This window comes from Scylla paramamosain, unplaced genomic scaffold (genome assembly GCF_035594125.1).
Source record: "Scylla paramamosain isolate STU-SP2022 unplaced genomic scaffold, ASM3559412v1 Contig13, whole genome shotgun sequence".
NCBI classification, from domain to species: Eukaryota; Metazoa; Arthropoda; class Malacostraca; order Decapoda; family Portunidae; genus Scylla; species Scylla paramamosain.
In genome coordinates this window covers 608231-620000 of record NW_026973678.1, presented here as the reverse complement: position 1 = coordinate 620000, position 11770 = coordinate 608231, and the positions used below count along the sequence as shown (strand labels likewise).

Below are 11770 nucleotides of genomic sequence, written 5' to 3'. Positions count from 1 at the left end.
TGCAAGCAAATCAAATTACAGTAATGCAGAGCTCTATATGTGTCAGCAGAAGCACAGTGAACACTTACAATTAACTGTTAGAAGTAATAAATGATGTGATAAATCTTGATGCGTTTGTATGTCATAAACTCCTCTGCTGCAATATTCACTTTCTGACTAACAGTTATGACTTACACAAACAAATAGTAATCAAATTACTGGAATACATAGTTTTTTTTTTTTTTGTGGCTTCAAAGTTAATATCAACATATAATAATTTCGCAAAAGCTTGACAAATTGAGCAAAAACACAATGTTGGAGTAAAGGTGTCTTGAGCCCCGGGCGGTGAGGCATACATGGCTCCTCTCATTCCCTTTTCTTTTGTTTCTCTTTTTAATTGGAACGTTTGATTGGCTAACTATTTTGGCCTCCTTTTTTGCGTAGGCCCGTGGTGGCCTCCCCTAAAGTCATTCCGGAGCTGCTGTCATCATCCCTTAATCCATCATTGCAAATAATATATCGCCCAGTTTAACCTGACCTAGCCCACCATACTGTATGAATAACAAGTAGTTATTATGCATATTCTATAGGAAAAATGGAGATGGATTTAACAGAATCTCATATTGCTGTGGTCTTTTTTTTTTTTTTTATGTACTGCACAAGGGAACCAGACCAAGGACAAAAACAAAGCAATTAAAATAAGCTTGCTATTGCATGGATGTAAATATTGCGTGATGGATGTCAGTGCATTGCGTCTACCTTAGGTACAAAGAAAAAATATAGAGAAAATCATCTTTGCAGTGTGTTATATGATAGTGACACTCCATCTGTTCACCTAAAAGGCTGTCACCAAGAATCTTCCACGTTTTTTTTTTTTTTTTTTTTGCTGGTGTAGCATTCCCCAGTGGCTGTTGTAGCATATTAGCAGAGCACGTAAACAGTTTGTGATTTTAAGTCTGCGATCTGATGTTCGTATCTGCAGAATTGGTTGAAATGTTTTGTCTGTGGCAGTAATGTTTGTGATGCTTGCATCTGCATCATTGTTTCGTGTTTGTTTTAGTCAGCGATCAGTCCACCTCTTACGCAACACAATGTACATCCGGCTCCACACTTGATGAAGCAGCCTTCCTACCCTTACTTTTACCTAAAGCGACGTGTCAATTCAAGGGATTTTAACAGATAAATATCATTCCCCAGAAGTTATGACGTGTCAGTTAAGCCACGCCTCCTTTCCCAACCCTACTCCATGTCCACCCCCCCCCATTCCCACTCCATCCTTGTTTCTACATTTCTCCTGTCACCCCCTCCTTGCTTACCTCCAACATCTAAGCACCCCCCTTCCTCTCTCTCTCTCTCTCTCTCTCTCTCTCTCTCTCTCTCTCTCTCTCTCTCTCTCTCTCTCTCTCTCTCATTCATATCTAAACGTTCAGAACAATTTTTACAATATAACACACACACACACACACACACACACACACACACACACACACACACACACACACACACACGCATAGCGCAGGTGGAGGGTGGTGAGAGGTCATCATTCCCTTGAGTCTATGGATTAACTTCAGGATCGAGAGAAAGAAGGGGGGTAAAGGGGGATAAAGGCTATAAGACGCTGCCCTTGTAAGTGTAAGCGACAACTTACGTAGATCACATTATACCCACCTCTATTTAGTGACTGGGTTGTCATTAGAAAGTACCTGTACGTCTTGCGTTTTTACTTTTTAGAGAGAGAGAGAGAGAGAGAGAGAGAGAGAGAGAGAGAGAGAGAGAGAGAGAGAGAGAGAGAGAGAGAGAGAGAGAGAGAGAGAGAGAGAGAAATTATTTTATATGATACAAGTCACAATTAGCCGGCCTTCTGACGCCGGTGCGATGCCAGGCCACTGACAGACTCTCAATCAGTCATGCCTCACCAGAAGCCGGTGACGCGCAGCACACAGCGAGCACTTCCAGCCCGCTCGGCGCTCACTCTGGGTCTGCAGTGTGCAGGGCGCAGGCGAGCCGTGACTCACTGAACACCACTTGGCACAGGGAGGCCACGAGAACAGTGCCCCTCTTCTGCGCCCTCATTTCAAACAACACACACTTGTAAATGGAAAGCAGGAGTGGAGACGCGGCCACACCCGCCACAGTCAACCCGCCACACAAGTCCACAGAACACAAAACGCATCCACAGCCGCCACAGTCCACACAACACAACATGCGAACAAAACCACCTCATTTCAAACAGAACACACTTGTAAAAGGAAAGCAGGAGGGAAGAGACAGCCACACCCGCCACGCTCCACAAAACACTCAAACGCGGCCACACTCGCCACAGTCCATCCACCACACACTCAAACGCGGCCACACCCGCCACAGTCCACCACACACTCAAACGCGGCCACACTCGCCACAGTCCACCCACCACACACTCAAACGCGGCCACACTCGCCACAGTCCACCCACCACACACACAAACGCGGCCACACTCGCCACAGTCCACCCACCACACACTCAAACGCGGCCACACTCGCCACAGTCCACCCACCACACACTCAAACGCGGCCACACTCGCCACAGTCCACCACACACTCAAACGCGGCCACACTCGCCACAGTCCACCCACCACACACTCAAACGCGGCCACACTCGCCACAGTCCACCACACACTCAAACGCGGCCACACTCGCCACAGTCCACCCACCACACACTCAAACGCGGCCACACTCGCCACAGTCCACCCTCGCCACACTCGCCACAGTCCACCACACACTCAAACGCGGCCACACTCGTCCATCCACCACACACTCAAACGCGGCCACACTCGCCACAGTCCACCACACACTCAAACGCGGCCACACTCGCCACAGTCCACCACACACTCAAACGCGGCCACACTCGCCACAGTCCATCCACCACACACTCAAACGCGGCCACACTCGCCACAGTCCACCACACACTCAAACGCGGCCACACTCGCCACAGTCCACCCACCACACACTCAAACGCGGCCACACTCGCCACAGTCCATCCACCACACACTCAAACGCGGCCACACTCGCCACAGTCCACCCACCACACACTCAAACGCGGCCACACTCGCCACAGTCCACCACACACTCAAACGCGGCCACACTCGCCACAGTCCACCACACACTCAAACGCGACCACACTCGCCACAGTCCACCCACCACACACTCAAACGCGGCCACACTCGCCACAGTCCACCCACCACACACACAAACGCGGCCACACCCGCCACAGTCCACCACACACTCAAACGCGGCCACACTCGCCACAGTCCACCCACCACACACTCAAACGCGGCCACACTCGCCACAGTCCACCCACCACACACTCAAACGCGGCCACACTCGCCACAGTCCACCCACCACACACTCAAACGCGGCCACACTCGCCACAGTCCACCCACCACACACTCAAACGCGGCCACACTCGCCACAGTCCACCCACCACACACTCAAACGCGGCCACACTCGCCACAGTCCACCACACACTCAAACGCGACCACACTCGCCACAGTCCACCCACCACACACTCAAACGCGGCCACACTCGCCACAGTCCACCACACACTCAAACGCGGCCACACTCGCCACAGTCCACCACACACTCAAACGCGGCCACACTCGCCACATCCACCACACACTCAAACGCGGCCACACTCGCCACAGTCCACCCACCACACACTCAAACGCGGCCACACTCGCCACAGTCCACCACACACTCAAACGCGGCCACACTCGCCACAGTCCACCCACCACACACTCAAACGCGGCCACACTCGCCACAGTCCACCACACACTCAAACGCGGCCACACTCGCCACAGTCCACCCACCACACACTCAAACGCGGCCACACTCGCCACAGTCCACCCTCGCCACACTCGCCACAGTCCACCACACACTCAAACGCGGCCACACTCGTCCATCCACCACACACTCAAACGCGGCCACACTCGCCACAGTCCACCACACACTCAAACGCGGCCACACTCGCCACAGTCCACCACACACTCAAACGCGGCCACACTCGCCACAGTCCATCCACCACACACTCAAACGCGGCCACACTCGCCACAGTCCACCACACACTCAAACGCGGCCACACTCGCCACAGTCCACCCACCACACACTCAAACGCGGCCACACTCGCCACAGTCCATCCACCACACACTCAAACGCGGCCACACTCGCCACAGTCCACCCACCACACACACAAACGCGGCCACACTCGCCACAGTCCACCATACACTCAAACGCGGCCACACTCGCCACAGTCCACCACACACTCAAACGCGGCCACACTCGCCACAGTCCACCCACCACACACTCAAACGCGGCCACACTCGCCACAGTCCACCCACCACACACTCAAACGCGGCCACACTCGCCACAGTCCACCCACCACACACACAAACGCAGCTACACTCGCCACAGTCCACCCACCACACACACAAACGCGGCCACACTCGCCACAGTCCACCCACCACACACACAAACGCGGCCACATTCGCCACAGTCCACCCACCACACACACAAACGCGGCCACACTCGCCACAGTCCACCCACCACACACTCAAACGCGGCCACACTCGCCACAGTCCACCACACACTCAAACGCGACCACACTCGCCACAGTCCACCCACCACACACTCAAACGCGGCCACACTCGCCACAGTCCACCCACCACACACACAAACGCGGCCACACCCGCCACAGTCCACCACACACTCAAACGAGGCCACACTCGCCACAGTCCACCCACCACACACTCAAACGCGGCCACACTCGCCACAGTCCACCCACCACACACTCAAACGCGGCCACACTCGCCACAGTCCACCCACCACACACTCAAACGCGGCCACACTCGCCACAGTCCACCACACACTCAAACGCGGCCACACTCGCCACAGTCCACCCACCACACACTCAAACGCGGCCACACTCGCCACAGTCCATCCACCACACACTTAAACGCGGCCACACTCGCCACAGTCCATCCACCACACACTCAAACGCGGCCACACTCGCCACAGTCCATCCACCACACACTCAAACGCGGCCACACTCGCCACAGTCCACCACACACTCAAACGCGGCCACACTCGCCACAGTCCACCCACCACACACTCAAACGCGGCCACACTCGCCACAGTCACCCACCACACACACAAACGCGGCCACACTCGCCACAGTCCACCCACCACACACACAAACGCGGCCACACTCGCCACAGTCCACCCACCACACACACAAACGCGGCCACACTCGCCACAGTCCACCCACCACACACACAAACGCGGCCACACTCGCCACAGTCCACCCACCACACACACAAACGCGGCCACACTCGCCACAGTCCACCCACCACACACACAAACGCGGCCACACTCGCCACAGTCCACCCACCACACACACAAACGCGGCCACACTCGCCACAGTCCACCCACCACACACACAAACGCGGCCACACTCGCCACAGTCCACCCACCACACACACAAACGCAGCTACACTCGCCACAGTCCACCCACCACACACACAAACGCGGCCACACTCGCCACAGTCCACCCACCACACACACAAACGCGGCCACACTCGCCACAGTCCACCCACCACACACACAAACGCGGCCACACTCGCCACAGTCCACCCACCACACACACAAACGCGGCCACATTCGCCACAGTCCACCCACCACACACTCAAACGCGGCTACACTCGCCACAGTCCACCCACCACACAAGGCCTCAGAACACTCACACCGCACTTGTTCCAGTGCTGTGTGCTCAACCGACACGCTGCTGCCTGAGACACTTCCAACACACACACACACACACACACACACACATACACACACACACACACACACACACACACACACACACACACACACTAAAACAACACCACAGCCACCAGTGAATACCTCTGTTGTCACGAAACGAAACTTTTTGAAAACTGTGACAGCACTACAATACTATATTATTATATCATATATCATATACCTGTCCCTGCAATACCATCAGCACCATGGCTTCCCTTCTCTCTCCGACAGAGCGCCGCACCCCCCCAGCGCTTGTACCAGGAACTGCTCTCAGCAATCTGTCTCGGGGACGACGTGCAGGCGGTGTCCAGTCTCCTGTGTAAAGGCGCCCCTATAGAGCCCCTGGGTGGCCGCTCCGCCCTCAGACTGGCTGTCACCACCGACCGTGCACGCACCGTCAGCCTGCTGCTGGCGAGCGGCGCCTCCCTGTCCGCCACACTGCTGCAGGAGGCTTGGCAGAGCCCCAATGTGACCCACAGGGTGCTGGCCTCCCTCACCAGCGTGAGTACCCTCCCCTGCCTGTCTGGCAGCATTGCCACACTGTAAAGGCGAGGACGAACATCGTCACTGGATCTGAGTCTCAGCGGCGGCTCCTTTGCAGCGTGGAAAGTGAAAAGCTTGGAGAGTTATAGGTCTGTTAGTTGTATAGGATAAACTTTGTGTCGGAACAAGTTCAGTTTGAGGTGTTAGTGGTGCGCGTGACAGACCTGCAGCACACCAAAGTCTTCCAACATTACAGAACATGCAACTCAATCTCATCACTCCATAAAAGGACGCCATTAATATTGGGTTTTACAGCAATGTCATTAGAGTTCATTTAATGTCTTTAGAACAAGCAAAGAAGTAGATCCCATAATAGTTAAATGTCTTCTAATTCATCAACATCGACCTTCAATGAACTCTAACGACACTGTTGTAAAACCTAACATTTAGGAATAATAGGAGAAAACACTTCTTTGGTCTGTGGTAAGATTACATTCGTACATGCATTTTTGTACTTCATAGCACTCCATAACACTTGTGCGTTCATGCCTCGCCGCTTGCCATGATCTGTCAGCCAGGCTGTTTGTCTTACTGAGAGAAACCATTGCAAGTAAGAATAACAATCTCTCTCTCTCTCTCTCTCTCTCTCTCTCTCTCTCTCTCTCTCTCTCTCTCTCTCTCTCTCTCTCTCTCTCTCTCCTGGGCTGGCGGAAATTTGTCGGGATTGCTGTATTTGCTGTCTTGGTGTCTGCGTGTCATTTTGGTCGCTGGGGTCTAAGTGGTCTCCAGCTCTGTGGTTCTTGCTCACCGCTGTTTGTTAACACGTAATGAAATATTTTTGCCTCCCTGAAAACTTGCCATGGAAATAATTTTTAATGTAGGACATAAATGATACTCTGACCATTGGTGTTCTGTCTGTGCAGCTCAGAGATCTTGAGGAGGGTGACAGCAGCAAGGCGGCAGCACCCGGTGGCTTTATGGTCACATTTCATTCAATTGTTACCTCTTGATTATATATATATATATATATATATATATATATATATATATATATATATATATATATATATATATATATATATATATATATATATATATATATATATATATATATATATAAAGCAATGTTACAGTACTGACGTCACTGGGCTCCAGGCTGGGTGATACACACAAACACACACGTTGTTTAGTCCTGTAGGGAACACCAACCCTCGTTCCACGCAAGGCTCAGAGGCAAGGCGTGTGCCTGATATCTCAACCCTCGCTCTCTCGCAGGCCTACTGCTGCCGGCTGCGTGTGGAGCAGCGTCGTCTGGTAGAGGTCAGCCGCGCTCTTGTCGAGGGCATCAGCAATCTACTGGAAGACATCGAGGGAAGTACTCCGTGGCTGGCTGCCTGGCGATCGGGCGAGGACACTGACCACGCAACTCTGAGCGACCTCCTGGCAAAGGCTGCGGCTGCCAACTGCCCCGTGACTGCCGCCTTCCTGCAGAGTGCAGGGGCGTGGCCTTTCTTTAGCCAAGCCTCGGGTGGCAGTGCTCTGCACGCCGCGCTGGACGCCGGCCACCAGACCATGGCCGAGGCGCTGATCAGGGACCTCGGGGGCTGCCCTTACGTGCCGGACACACACGGTCGCCTTCCAGTGCACATGATGAGTGACGAGGAGCGACAGAGGCTGGAGCAGGTGAGGCTGTCTGTTTGTGTTCTCTCTCTCTCTCTCTCTCTCTCTCTCTCTCTCTCTCTCTCTCTCTCTCTCTCTCTGAGGAGGGTGGTGGTGAGGGTCGCAGATCAGATAGGAAGGTTGGCAAGATGAAGTGTGACTGGTGACTAATATGATAGTAATACACCAGTAACAACAGCAACAACAACAACAACTACTACTACTACATAGCTACCACCATTAACACTATTATTATTATATTATTATTATTATTATTATTATTAGAACTTATTATTATTATTTTATTGTTATTACTATTATTATATTAACTGATAAAATAATTGTACTACACACACACACACACACACACACACACACAGCATAGTACAGTGGTAAGCAAGCTCTGGTCACAACTGAGAAAGCCCGGGTTCGAGTCCCGGGCACGACGAGGCAAAGGGGGTAAAATTCTTAATGTGTAGCCGCTGTTCACCCAGCAGCAAGTAGGTACGGGATGTAACTCGAGGGGTTATGGCCTCGCTGTCCCAATGTGTGGTGTGTCAGTGGTCTCAGTCCTGCCAAAAGACAGGTCACTATTATCTTTGAGCTCTTCCATAGGGGAACAGCTGCCTGGGTGACCACCAGACGACCATTGGTGAATGACATACATCTTTTCACCACACACACACACACACACACACACACACACACACACATTCTCTCTCTCTCTCTCTCTCTCTCTCTCTCTCTCTCTCTCTCTCTTGTTGTTGTTGTTGTTGTTGTTGTTGTTGTTGTTATTGTTGCTGTTGTTGTTGTTGTTGTTGTTGTTACTACTATTACTATTATTCTCTCTCTCAAGTCGCATCTTTCTCACGTCGCACAGAGGCTCTTCGAGGAGGAGCAAGAGAAGCTGAAGGATCTGGAGCTTCTGCAGAAAGCAGATCGCGAGAAGGCGGCGGCACGGACAGCGCTGGACGTGCAGAAGGTTCTTTTTGACAGCCACAAGAATGGAGAGGACAAGAATGTTTCTGCAGGTGATGGCCGCGCCGCCCTGCTGCTGGCCGCTCGCAAAGGCCTTCTGCAGCTGACTCATCTGCTGCTGCGGGAGGGTCGCTGCCCCGTGGACGAAGTGGTGGACGACACCTGCGGCACCACCGCCCTCCACCAGGCGGCCTCGCACGGCCAGGACGGTTGCGTGGCGCTGCTGCTGAACGCAGGCGCCAACACACTGCATCGCGACAGCTACGGCCAGACCCCCCGACTCCTTGCCGCCATGTTTGGCCACACAAGCACTGCTGACTTGCTGGCCCAACAAGATGTGCAGGACCCTCCTTGCCGCGCGGGCACCACCGCCAAGCAAGTGACGCGAGGATTTGAAGCATACTTGCAGCTTTATGAGAAGCATGCCCATGATCCTCTGACTCCATTTGACCGCCACAACCCCGACGGCGTCACAAGGAAGCTTATGAAATGCATACGTGTAGGAAAACTGCAACAGGAGGCTCAGTGGCTGGCTGTTGACTTATCAGAAGGTGAGGCCCTTCAAATACACGAGGCGGTGATGGCCGAACTGAAAGTCATCATGGATAATGTGTCAGCCGCGGACCCCACCTACCGCGGCGACCTGAGGCTGGCGGGCAGCTCTCGGGACGGCTCCAAGTTGTACGCCCCAGATGAGTTTGACGTAAATATCGTGATTCACGGTGATGACGTAGGAGTAAATGTTAGTAAGAGAAGGAAGGAGGAAGCCCTGCTGAAGGGCAGGTTACAGATCTCTGTGAAGACTGACAACCCCAACCTTAAGGGGAATAGTTTCATGGCCAATCTGTACAAGAAGGTGCACCGCTGCCTCGCTGGCCACACCCTGCAGGACAGAAGACTGAGCCTGGTGCCGCCGGGCCTTACTAGTACGCAGGTGGGCGTGGCACTTGCCCTGGCCTGGCAGGGGCGAGAGTATCCACTGCTGCTGGTCGGCGTGGACCTGGTGCCGGTGCTGGAGGTGCCGTGGCTGGAACAAATTTCCAGACCCTTCCTCACTCCCGGGGACACCACCACCATACAGCTCAGTAATGCCGCGGATGGCTCATGGCGCTGCAGCTTTGCCTTGACGGAGGCAAAGGTGCTAGGGACGCTGAGCCCGGCGGAGCGCCAATTGCAGCTGATGGGAAAGCTACTTCTTTCCCGCCTCAAGGCTGAGCGCTGGATGCCACGACACAAGAAGAGCTTCTGCACCTGGTTTGCCACACGGGAGTGGAACATCCCGGTGCCGAGCGGGTTCTGCTTCAAGAACGCATTCCTGCGGTGGCTGGAGTATAGGAGGCGTGGGGAAAGGCACCATGCCAAGCAGTTGGCGGCGGGGCGGGGGGGGGGACCCCGCCAGATGGCTGGTACAGGTGTTCAGACTGATGTGTGCAGACCCAGAGGAATCCCGAGAGGGCCTGACAACTCAAAACAGCTCCGCCTACTTTGGAGGGGACTGTGAGGGGCGAAAACCTGGGGATGGGGCGCCCGTCATCGTGCAGTGTCTGGAGGAGGACTTGGAAAAGTTGTGGCCTGGCTCGTCTGGGCCACCACGGCCTGAGCCTAGACAGCCAGGCGGCGGTGAACATACTGGTGGCGCTGCGTCTTTGGATGCAGAAGATGCAGCTCCACGGTGATGGTCAGCAGTGACTCGCACCACTCTGTCAACCTCACACACACACACACACACACACACACACACACACACACACACACACACACACACGTATACCTACATGTGGTAATCTCCAGAGACACAAATGGTTGATGTCAGACGTCACATATGGACAATGAATAGTGTAACAGTAAGGAAACACGTGAGCTCTCAAATTTGGAAACTTGTATATGTAAAACAATCCTTGCCCTGTAAAAAATTTATGAGAAGTGTCTGAATATACTAAAAACAAACATTATCTTGTTTATGTTAAGCCTATTATTAAAGTATTTACCACTGTCATATTGAAATTTATATGCCCTCTCCCCCACCAAAAAAGATAAATAAAAAAAAAAAAAATATATATATATATATATATATATATATATATATATATATATATATATATATATATATATATATATATATATATATATATATATATATATATATATATATATATATATATATATATATATATATATATATATATATATATATATATATATATATATATATATAATTATACGACACACAAAGATACTGGCTCACCTGAAGAAGTTACAAAGCAGAAGCAAACGTACAACAGCCGCACTTCACCTGTTTGCTGATCCACCGACCTCCACTCTTCCACAGCCTGCGATTACCTCCCCACTCGTCCCCGCCACCCTCTGTCCCTCCACCCCTCGGTCAACCACCGCGGCAGACACCAAGAACCTGGTCCAAAGCTAGAGTGTTACAAGTGGGGCGAGTTTGAAGAGCAGCAGTGATGGCGTCAGTGTCACCACAAGGCAAGGTGTGGCAGCTGTCACTGACTCGGTCACAAGAGTAAACCCTCAGCCTGCTATAGGACCTTGGAAAATGACGAATGTCAAGCCGATCCTTCGCCTGATCAAGTCATAAAGGACTCTCTCAGGATGGAACACTTCATTTCTCAGTCAGCACAAAGGGTGAGGGGCCTCGCTCTATCCTCAGTGAGTGACCTGTGACCTGGACAGCTGCCAGACGTGTTCCCTGCAGGGGTGAGGGGCCTCGCTCTATCCTCAGTGAGTGACCTGTGACCTGGACAGCTGCCAGACGTGTTCCCTGCAACTAGTAAAGCCAATACAACGCTGCGCTGCCTCTTTTTACAAAACAGACCAGG

The 11770-nt window shown here is 52.5% G+C and overlaps 1 protein-coding gene and 1 long non-coding RNA gene across 4 annotated transcripts in view; one reads left to right on the top strand and one right to left on the bottom strand.

The window, feature by feature from the left end:
- Window positions 1–10698, top strand: part of LOC135097137 (serine/threonine-protein phosphatase 6 regulatory ankyrin repeat subunit B-like) — a 21535-nt gene extending 10837 nt beyond the window's left edge. Inside the window, exons 4-6 of one of the 3 annotated variants that reach the window (XM_063998898.1) lie at window positions 6045–6314; window positions 7572–7979; window positions 8812–10698. In XM_063998898.1, coding sequence (XP_063854968.1) covers window positions 6045–6314; window positions 7572–7979; window positions 8812–10434 — 2301 coding nt within the window. In that variant the 3' untranslated portion in view covers window positions 10435–10698. The remainder of the gene's footprint in view (window positions 1–6044; window positions 6315–7571; window positions 7980–8811) is intronic. The other 2 variants (XM_063998899.1, XM_063998900.1) reach the window with 2 other exon arrangements.
- LOC135097139 (uncharacterized) overlaps window positions 1–11770 on the bottom strand; it is a 118899-nt gene that overhangs the window by 5036 nt on the left and 102093 nt on the right. The window lies entirely within an intron of this gene.